Source organism: Tamandua tetradactyla, chromosome 13 (assembly GCF_023851605.1).
Source record: "Tamandua tetradactyla isolate mTamTet1 chromosome 13, mTamTet1.pri, whole genome shotgun sequence".
Classification (NCBI taxonomy): Eukaryota; Metazoa; Chordata; class Mammalia; order Pilosa; family Myrmecophagidae; genus Tamandua; species Tamandua tetradactyla.
The window spans coordinates 4,658,216-4,668,606 of NC_135339.1; the positions used below are offsets into that span (position 1 = coordinate 4,658,216).

The 10,391-nt window shown below is 44.2% G+C and overlaps 1 protein-coding gene across 3 annotated transcripts; it reads left to right on the forward strand.

Moving 5' to 3' along the window:
- The first annotated feature begins 1,006 nt into the window (after positions 1 to 1,006).
- Positions 1,007 to 5,836, forward strand: ZNF32 (zinc finger protein 32). 3 transcript variants are annotated; one of them, XM_077124568.1, is made up of 3 exons: positions 1,007 to 1,110; positions 3,459 to 3,598; positions 4,859 to 5,836. In XM_077124568.1, the coding sequence occupies exons 2-3, from the start codon at positions 3,529 to 3,531 to the stop codon at positions 5,650 to 5,652; spliced, it is 864 nt and encodes a 287-aa protein (XP_076980683.1). In that variant the 5' UTR covers positions 1,007 to 1,110; positions 3,459 to 3,528; the 3' UTR covers positions 5,653 to 5,836. The 3 variants fall into 3 exon arrangements, with proteins under 3 accessions (XP_076980683.1, XP_076980684.1, XP_076980685.1); XM_077124569.1 differs by having other exon boundaries at positions 4,901 to 5,836; XM_077124570.1 differs by lacking the exon at positions 1,007 to 1,110 and having other exon boundaries at positions 3,490 to 3,602; positions 4,901 to 5,836.
- The last annotated feature ends 4,555 nt before the right edge of the window (positions 5,837 to 10,391 follow it).

The window sequence follows — 10,391 nt, forward strand, 5'->3', positions numbered from 1 at the left end:
TCGTCCCTGGCCCTCCACATGCCTCCATCTCCTCCCACCCCCGTCCCCGGCCCTCCACATGCCTCCATCACCTCCCACCCCGTCCCCGACCCTCCACATGCCTCCATCACCTCCCACCCCGTCCCTGGTCCTGGCCCTCCACATGCCTCCATCACCTCCCACCCCCGTCCCTGGTCCCGGCCCTCCACATGCCTCCATCACCTCCCACCCCCGTCCCTGGCCCTCCACATGCCTCCATCACCTCCCACCCCGTCCCTGGCCCTCCACATGCCTCCATCTCCTCCCACCCCCGTCCCCGGCCCTCCACATGCCTCCATCACCTCCCACCCCCGTCCCCGGTCCTCCACATGCCTCCATCACCTCCCACCCCGTCCCCGGCCCTCCACATGCCTCCATCACCTCCCACCTCCGTCCCTGGTCCTGGCCCTCCACATGCCTCCATCACCTCCCACCCCGTCCCCGACCCTCCACATGCCTCCATCACCTCCCACCCCGTCCCTGACCCGCCCAGTTCCAAAGCCCGATCCCCGAGCCATCCTTCCTTGTCGCTAAAGGGCTGCCGAGAACCCGTCTCAGATGGGTCGGAAGGGCACAGTTCTACAGACCAGGCGCCCGACACCCTCCCGCTTGGAAGATCCGCTCCTGGCCTCGCAGCCCCTCACAGGACGTCACCCGCGCTCCCGCGGTGGCTCAACAGACACCCTCCAGGCGCCCCAGGCTTTGCTAACTGACGTTCCCCGACATCGCTTCCCTCCGCGACGCCCTGCTGGAACACGGCTTCCGGATTCCCTGACTCAGGGGCGGCGTGGTGATGCTGTCAACCGCGGCGTCGCTCCGCGGAGCCGGCCGCCGGCAGAGCCGCAGGTCCGCGGCCAGGTCGCAGTTCCACGACCGTGGCCCACGGGAACGCGCCGGGGATCCCGAGCGGCGGGCGCGTGGCGGAACTACGTTTCCCACAGTGCTCCGGGAAGCCGGGGCCTCCGAGGCCCAGCGGCCGGCGGCCGGGCCCGCGCGGAGGCTCCTGGGAGTTGTAGTCCAGCTCCGCTCGCGCCGGCGCGGCTGAGGGCTCGGTGTCGGCCTTTGTCCTGTCTGAGGGCTCGCGCCGCTGCGGTGAGTGAGGCCGCGGCCGGGGCAGTCCGCTGGGCGAGGCGGGGCCGCCAAGTCTGGCCCCCGCCGTAGGCCCGCTGCAGGGTGGCCTTCTGCCCGCGGGCACCGCGACCCCAAGCAGGCCGGGCCGGTTGGGGCCCCGAGGGAGGCCGGCTGCGAGGGGAGCAGTCCGTGACCCGGATAGGCCTGACTGACGCGCAGGGGGAGCGCGGGGGCCCCGAGACGCGAGGGCAGCGCCTTCCCGGGAGGAGAGGGCCCTCGGGGCCGCTGCTGGCGCGGGGCGGGGCGTGGAAGAGTCCCGCCCCTGGAGCCTGGGCCCCCAGGCACTCACGGGTGTGCCCCCGGTGCCTGCCGGCAGGATTCCAGAAGTCTGCACGACGGCAGGGGAAGTGCTGTCTTCAGGGAGGGGAGAAGAGGCAGAGCCCTCCGAGGGGAAAAGGGGAGACAGGGCGAGCTGGAGGGGGTGGGGGGTGAGTGGAGGGGCGGGACAAAGTCGTGCACACCCAGAGTCACCGAATCCTGAAACTGCTCCCCAGACTGCAAAATCACCCCCTCTGGCAGTCCCCTCCTTCCGAGGACTCACGACCTTAGACCTTAAATCAATGGGTCACGTCGGAGACCCTTCTCACTGGCTTTCTTATTTTATTCTCCCAGGAGCTACCTGATACCACGTTGTTACTAAGGTATTTTAGCACGTGAGGATAAAGTGAGGACTGTATGGCTCTTTGTCCAAGGGGACATACTCGGGGGGCATGCAGGAATCCGAGTTTATCATGGCCTACTTCTGAGCTTTCCCAAAGGCTAGGATATCCTTTTTCGATAAGAAAAGCAATATTTTCTACGATAAAGCTACTTGCTCCAAAATCTTTGGAAAACTAATTCCTCAAACTTGTGATCTAAGTAAAAAAAAAAACCATGGTTTCCCCTTATAAATCAAGGAGGTGCCTAAGACAGGGCTGCTTTGTACCATGTTGAAAGGCAGAGCTGTAAATTCTGCACACCTCCTTTGTTCGAACTCTGTTTTCTGGAATCATCAGAGTCCAGCTTCAGGTGACAAATGCCATGTACTTTTCCACAGACTAGGGAGTGGCCTACGGGTGGATGTGCAGTTGTCAAGCAGCAATAGCTTGAACTCTGGTTTCCATCCTGGCATTCTGATAGGAGATGCCTTCGTGGCTTGGCCTCCAAGTTGGAGATGAGTCCTCCAAATGAATTTAAAATTTTCTCCTGTCATCACATCATGTAGCTTCTAATGTGCAGCTGTCAAGAAGGACATAGGTGCTTATGTTAACAAAACAAAGAATTGTAGCCTAGTGCTATTTCATTAAATCAGGAGGCTAGCATTTTGATAGGTCATATTAGAGGGAAACAAAGATTATACACTGAACTACTACATAAAGAAAGAGTAAGAATTCAGTAAGTAGGCTTCTTAAATAAGAAGATAATATTCAAAAAAAAGATAGGACCTGGACCTGGAAGGAGAGTAACTTAGTCTGGTTCACCACTCTTCTCTTCCATATTATAAGAATTCTCACCAGCTCTTTAATGATGAGGACTTGGAGAATCATTTAGTGTAGAAGCATACGTTAGACCCAGAAAGCCTTGGGCTTGGACCTTTGCTCTACCTTGACTGCCTACTGGCTAGGGGACCTCCAACACATTATTTAACCTATTTGGAGTGTGTTGGGCTTAGTTTTGGAGTCCAGGATAGATTTTCCTTTCCCAAGAATTGACAAGTATTTGTACTTCCTCTCAAAACTAGTATTCTCATATCTTAAAGTGTAGGAGAGGGATAAACCTGGGGTTGGAGCTTCCTCAGAACAACTAAATGGTAACATGAAATCACCTGCAGTGTCCTTAGAACCTTAGGGGAACTGGAAAGGAGAGCTGGAGCCATTTCTACTGTGGAACCAAACATGAAGGCTGAATTACTGGTTTTTTAGATTCTAAATTCCTTTGGGGATTGGAGGAATAAAATAGTGGGTGCTTAGGCAGGAAGTTGAAGATGCCAATCAGATGCCAACACTAAGGTACAAATGAGAGTGGTCATGATCTTGCATGGCAGGAAGTGTATTTGCATACTTCCTGCTGCATAAAGAGTTCTCTGTTTTCCCACCTCATGTTTCCTCCTAGAGTCATTTGGGTGTGGTCATGGCATCTTTGGGCCCATTTTGCTGTTTTATTATAGGTGACTTGTGACATTAAATTAGAAAATCCAAATTTCCTCCATTTGTTCACACCTTGAGCTAGAGTTTCTGTTGACTTTATCCCCCTCACTTACCAGCTCTCCTGTCCTTTCCTGTTTGTTTTTATCACTTGGCTTTGTTTTTGTTTGTTTGTTTCCCTCTCAGGTACCGAAGAACAGCCCATGGAAGAATCATTTGAAGAGGTGGTGATTAAGGTCATAAAGCAGGAGTGGACATGTTTGGATTTCCAACAGCTACCCTGCTGGACTGTCATGGAAGATATGCCCAGAATGTAGCATTTTTCAGTGAGTGAGTTGGTTAATCATGGGGATGCCCTCAGTTCACAAAATTCAATATCTCTGTTCTCAGCACAGGTTGGCAGGCTGAGGTGGCAATGGGGTCATTCCCTTGGGATAGCTTCCTGTTCCAGGGGGTTACAGGAAAAGCCTTCAAACTGGAGTTTAAAATAATAGTAGAAACAGAGGGAGAAACAAGAATGTTAAAGCAAGAAAGAGAACAATCTTATTTGGCGTTAGTCTTGAGGTAGTCTCCATAAGAATGAGTGAGCAGCTTTAAATCTCAGAACTATCACTGAAAAGGGGTAAAGCAGGGGAACAAGGAGAAAAATTCCCTAGGATGACAGTAAGTATTCTGTTAATAGTTACAAATGGACCCATATTTGAAGTACAATAGGAGGTTTAGGTGCAGGGCTGTATTGGGAACCTCTGTCAATATCTACAAAGGAATGTTTGAGAATAACTTATAAAACAAAATTGATTTCAGTTCCACCATAATGTCAGATACTGAAATAGCATGGATTTTAGAGGGATAAATTCCTTGGATCAAGTTCTGTCATTGCTCTAGCTAGATCTGTGATAACAGACACGTTACTTAACTTTGAACTTTAGGCTTTTCACCTGTAAAATGGGACAGTAAGCTTTATCTTGCAGTGTTGCAGGGATTAGCAATAGTGAATATAAAGTACCAGGGTTCTGCCACATTTTTTCTGAGGTCATGTAGCTTACTCCACTGTCAAGAGAGCATACTGTGGAGGAGAGGTGGATTCATCATGAAGCGTATAAAACTGACGCTTCCAGACCCCTCACTTGCACTACAGTCTCTTCCAAGGCCCTATACCTAATTTTATTAATGGGGAAGGGGACATAGAATTTTAAAGATTTAAGCCCTACACAACCTGGAGCCACACCTACTTTGGATTCAGATGAAACTCAGGTATGAGACTCTATGTAATTCTGTAGAGTTTTCTTCATTTTCTGAGCCTGTTTTCCTGTCTATAAAATGGAGATAACTGTTTCCACTTCACAAGATCATTTGGGAGATTAAATTAAATTTAGAGGCAGTAAACTGCTGTGGATCATGCCAACTTTCTATTTCCTAGCTGTATAACCTTTGACAACCTCCCTGGGCTCTCATTCCTTAACTAAAGCAATCTAATAGGATTGTTTTCAGGGTGAAATTATCTATGAAAAGTTTGGAGCATAATGCCTAGCACATTAAAGCACTCAAAATATTATGTTTCTTTTTTTCCTGTTCTTCTCACTCAGCATATTGGTGCCTCTTACATGACTTCCCTCTCATTTTACCAGATGTGATGACAGAAACCCATCACAAATATGATCACTCTGAGGCCACAGGATCCTCAAGCTGGGATTTCCAGAATTCATTCAGAAGAGAGAAGCTGGAACAAAAGTCCCCAGATTCTAAGGCACTACAGGAAGATTCACCTGGAGTGAGACAGAAGGTCTATGAGTGCCAGGAATGTGGGAAATCTTTCAGGCAAAAAGGTAGTCTAACGTTACATGAAAGAATCCACACTGGTCAAAAGCCCTTTGAGTGTACTCATTGTGGGAAAAGCTTCAGGGCTAAAGGAAATCTTGTTACACATCAGCGAATACACACAGGAGAGAAGCCCTATGAGTGCAAGGAGTGTGGGAAAAGCTTTAGTCAGCGAGGTAGTCTAGCTGTTCATGAAAGACTCCACACTGGACAGAAACCCTATGAGTGTGCTATTTGTCAGAGAAGCTTCAGGAATCAAAGTAACCTTGCTGTTCACAGAAGAGTCCACAGTGGTGAGAAACCCTACAGATGTGATCAGTGTGGAAAAGCCTTCAGTCAGAAAGGAAGCTTAATTGTTCACATCAGAGTCCACACAGGCCTGAAACCTTATGCCTGTACACAGTGCCGGAAGAGTTTCCACACGAGGGGGAATTGTATTCTGCATGGCAAAGTTCACACAGGAGAGACACCCTATCTGTGTGGCCAATGTGGAAAAAGCTTCACTCAGAGAGGGAGTCTGGCTGTACACCAGCGAAGCTGCTCACAAAGGCTTACCCTTTGACCGCTTTCTTCAAAGGAAATTTTGTTTATGAATTAAAAGTATTAAACTCCTGAGAAATCAAGCAACCTATCCAATTCTGTGAAATGAATGGAGAATCAGAAAGACCATCATTGGGTAGGGTAAACTGACTTTTCCCCTTTTCCCCAAATGAGTCTAAAAAATAAATATCTTATTATCATTATCACATATGTTTCCTAATTTCTGTCAGTTTATTTTGACCTAATTTACCAAGGTACCCCCATTAATCAAGTGTCATACTTGAGATTGTTCTGAATGTAGCAGATACAGAGTTTTCTTTAATTGTGATTGACCCTATAAGCCTTTAAAAAAAACAATCAGCTTATTATCAATCCCAGCTTTCTTTCCTTCCCTACATATTGAAACGGATCTTATTATGCATTCATGACCACTGGGCAGTATTCCTGGGGCAAATCTTGGCTTGGGCTATACAGCTATTGAACATTGCATTACCTCAATGATACCCCCAATAACCTATTCTGACAAACCACACTTATGTCTATAAACAGGCCCTAGATGAGCATTGAGGTTTACTTTAGTCCTCCATTTCTAATTCAGATACAGATCATTTGTATATAGGCAAATAGCAGCTAACAACTATCTGTTAACATAGCTAACAATTATCTTAATAATGAAATTCCAGTACTCAAGCAATACTATTCTCTTCCTCCTACACACACACAAACACATAACACACAGAGAAAGAAACTTGAAAGGATAAACCATTCTAATTTTGTTACCTTCTAGGGGGTGAGATTTGAAGAAGATTGGAGAGAAGATGGTTTTGAGGGGAATTTTCATTTTGAGCATTTATTTATATAATTAAAATGAATGATGTAGGTGTGTAAACTTTATAAAATACCATTCCATTCTTCTCACATTACAAAATAATGTTTCACTACAAGAAGGTTATAGTAGATCTATAAGCTATAAGTTCCTTAATCCAAAAAGTTTATTAGAGCACATCTTTAGCATCTATAAGGGAAATCACGTCAAAAATCTTTGAGTGTTGAGAACACTTCAGAAATACTATACGTTTGAATATAAGACAATACTGCTTTCAAGATACCCTCATTACATTTGAAAATGCAACTGAAAATAACCCAAATGCCCAATAACAGGTGAGGGATAAGCAAATTGTGGTTTGTTCATACAAAGGAAATATAATTTAGGAATAAAAAAGAACAAACTGATACATGCAACAACATGGATGAATCTCAAAACCTATAAGTGTAAGAGTCCAGGTATACATGCCACATGCACATGCAAATATAGTGGATAATTCCATTTATATCACTTCCAAGAACAGGGAAATAGTCCATGGTAATAGAAGTCAGAGGGGTTGCCTTTAGAGGGTGGGGGTGTATAAGAATTAACTTGGAGGGGTATAAGAGAACTTTACAGAATGAGAAATTGTTTTATACCTTAACTTTGGGTGGTAGATACATGGGTCTAGACAATTTTAAAAATTCATTGAGCTCCTAAAAATCTGCATTTTATTATGTAAGTAAAATATCAATAACAATGAAGCAGCTTAAATATATGGCCTCCAAATTATCTTATACTCCTTCCATCAAAGGGAGGGGTCTGTTTCCTTCCCCTTGAATTTGAGCAGGCTTGGAATTGCTTCAACAAACAGAACACAGAAGAAATGATACTACATTACTTCAAAAGATAGGTCTGGAAATGTCTGGAGATTAGAAAAGTTTCTTTCTGCTTCTCCTGGGACACTTGCTCTGGAAAAAATAGCTGCCATGTAAAAAATCCAAACTATCCTGAGAACACCAAACTATGCAAGATGCATGTAAACAGTCATCAGCCGGCTCAGCTGAGCTGCCAACAGAGTCCTCTTAGATGTCCAGCCTTGGAGGACCTTCAGCTAGTTTCAGCCCTAACTGACATTTGACCAAAACCACGTGAAAGACTCCAAGTGAGAACTGCCGCCCCAAAATCCAAATCCACAAAGTCTTAAGAATAAATTATGATTTTATACTACAAAAATGTTTGACTACTTTATTATGCAGAAATAATAATTGGGGCAAATATTTGTTTTGAAAAGAAGCTATTGTGGAAAAAAAGGAAAAGTCTGGGAGAGCAACTTGTTATTATCTCATTGATTAAATCAAAATATGAAATTATGATTTTATAATTTTCCAGAAAGCTTGGGGTTAGAAAGAAACATTCTCTTTGACAACATAGGAACAAGTATAGATGAGTTAACCTAGTTCTAAGTTATAAAGTAAGGAGTAACTACAGAGAGCCCAGGAAACATTGGCCATATAGCTGAATTTAACTCAGCTGAATATGACTCAGGTAACATGATCTAAAACTTCTCCATCAGTTAAAATGAAAAGCACTTTAGCTGATTTTTTTTCACTATGGCTCCCCTCTTCTAACTTATTTAAAGATGGAGTTATAACTTCACTTTCATGGAATTGCCTTCCCTTTATTAATGTTTGAGCCTGGAACAGATTAAATTTAGACTAGTGTCCTATGGTGAATTAGGCCAATTATACATAGGACATAATCTGTGGGAGAAGTCTGGCTCTTATGAGAATTCACTGAATTGTGAAAAGCATCGAATGGCTCCATGTTATTATTTGGAGAAAGCAAAGAAGTAGAACACATTCTAATGAAAACTAGGGTGTACAAATCCCAAATTAGCCTTTTGGTGACAGGCAATAAAAAAGCAGAAATAATCAACGTGGATACTACTCTAATAATGCCAGAGTGTGAGTTAAATATACTTCTTGGCAGTGAAATAAGGCTTCCTTGGTACCCTGTGTGTTAGAGGCTTTAAATAAATTGTTTATAAGTTGCTTATCATACCTCAAGGACAATGAGTCCAGCTAATATAACTGACATAGTGCATAGCCTTATGAACATTTTGGAAGTAGATCAGCAAAGGGTGTGATGTGAAAGAATAAACCACCCAAATTCTACTTGAAACTACTTTTTCACTGATAAAGGAAATGCAAGGTCCTGAGTCCATCAAAAGTTAAAACTTCGGTAGACTATATCATTTTCTTTTAATTATAATAAGAGAGTTTTGGCATACCAACTTCCTCTGTAGAAAGATTTGAGTCAGCTGCCTGGGCCTGACGGTAGAGGTAGGTGATAAACTATGAGATTCCACAGGTTTTCTAAAGTGATATTGAACAATGCAGAAAAGCCCATCCATATTACCTCTAGCTGGAGAACTTATTGTCCAAAAAGCCACCCATGCCTAAAGAATTAAAGATGTATATGGATAAAAAGCATTTACCATACAAATTAAGAAACTTATCTAAACAATATGGTTATGTTCTGGTTTGAAATTTTCATATGCTCCAGAAAAGTTATGTTCTTTTAATACAATGTAGTGGGGGAAGACCTATTGTTGGGTGGTACCTTTTGATTAGTTTGTGTGCATGGAGATGTGACCCACCCAGTTGTGGGTGGAATCTTTTGATTAGATCGCTTCCATAGAGATGTGACCATTCGAGATGGGTCTTAATCCATTTACTAGAGTCCTTTAAGAGGGAGACATTTTGGAGAAAGCACACACACCTGAAGAGCTAATACAGTGAGCAAAGACACAGACATTTGGAGACGCAGAAGGAAAATGCCCCAGGAGATGCCAGAATCTGAGAGAGCCATTTGAAACCAGAAGCCAAGAGGGAAGGACAGCAGACATCGCCATGTGCCTTCCCATATGTCAGAAGAATCTGGATGTGATCAGCCTTTCTTCCCTGAAGGTATTCTCTTGTTGATGCCTTAATTTGGACCTTAAAACTATAAATTTGTAATCTAATAAATCTCCTGTATAAAGGCTGTTCTAGTTTGCTACCTGCTGGAATGCAACATACCAGAAATGGAATGGCTTTTAAAATGGTAGTTTACAGTTCTAAGGCCGAGAAAACGTCCCAATTACAAGTCTATAGAAATGTCCAATCAAAGGCATCCAGAGAAAGACACCTTGGTTCAAGAAGGCCAATGAAGTTCAGGATTTCTCTTTCAAGTGAGAAGGCACATGGCGAACACGGTCAGAGTTTCTCTCTCATCTGGAAAGGCATATGGCAAACATGGCATCATCTGCTAGCTTCTCCTGGCTTCCTGTTTCATGAAGTCCCCAGGAGGCGTTTTCCTTCTTCATCTCCAAAGGTCACTGGCTGGTGGACTCTGCTTCTGGTGGCTATGTTGTCCTGTTCTCTCTGGATCTCTTATTCTCTAAAACGTTTCCTCTTTTATAGGACTCCATTAACCAATCAAGACCTACCCAAATAGGTGGAGACATGTCATCCCCTAATCCAGTTTAGCAACCACTCTTGACTAAATCACATCATCCAGGGAGATGATCTGATTACAGTTTCAAACATACAGTATTGAATGGGGATTATTCTACCTTTATGAAATGGGATTTTGATTAAAACATGGCTTTTCTAGGGGACTTACTTCCTTTCAAACCAGCCCAAAAGCCAATCCATTTCTGATATATTGCATTCCAACAAGTTTAGCAAACTGAAACAGGTGGTTTTAAATCATGTCCATAAATTATTTGATACACCCCCTCTTCAAGAAGTAGAACTTAATTCTTGTCCCCCATGAGTGTAGACTGGGCTTAATGACTCACTTCTAATTAATAGAATATGGTGGAAGTGACAGTGAATCATTTCTGAGACTAGATCTTAAAAAACATTATTTTCCACCTTGTTCACTCTCTATGGCATCACTCACTCTGG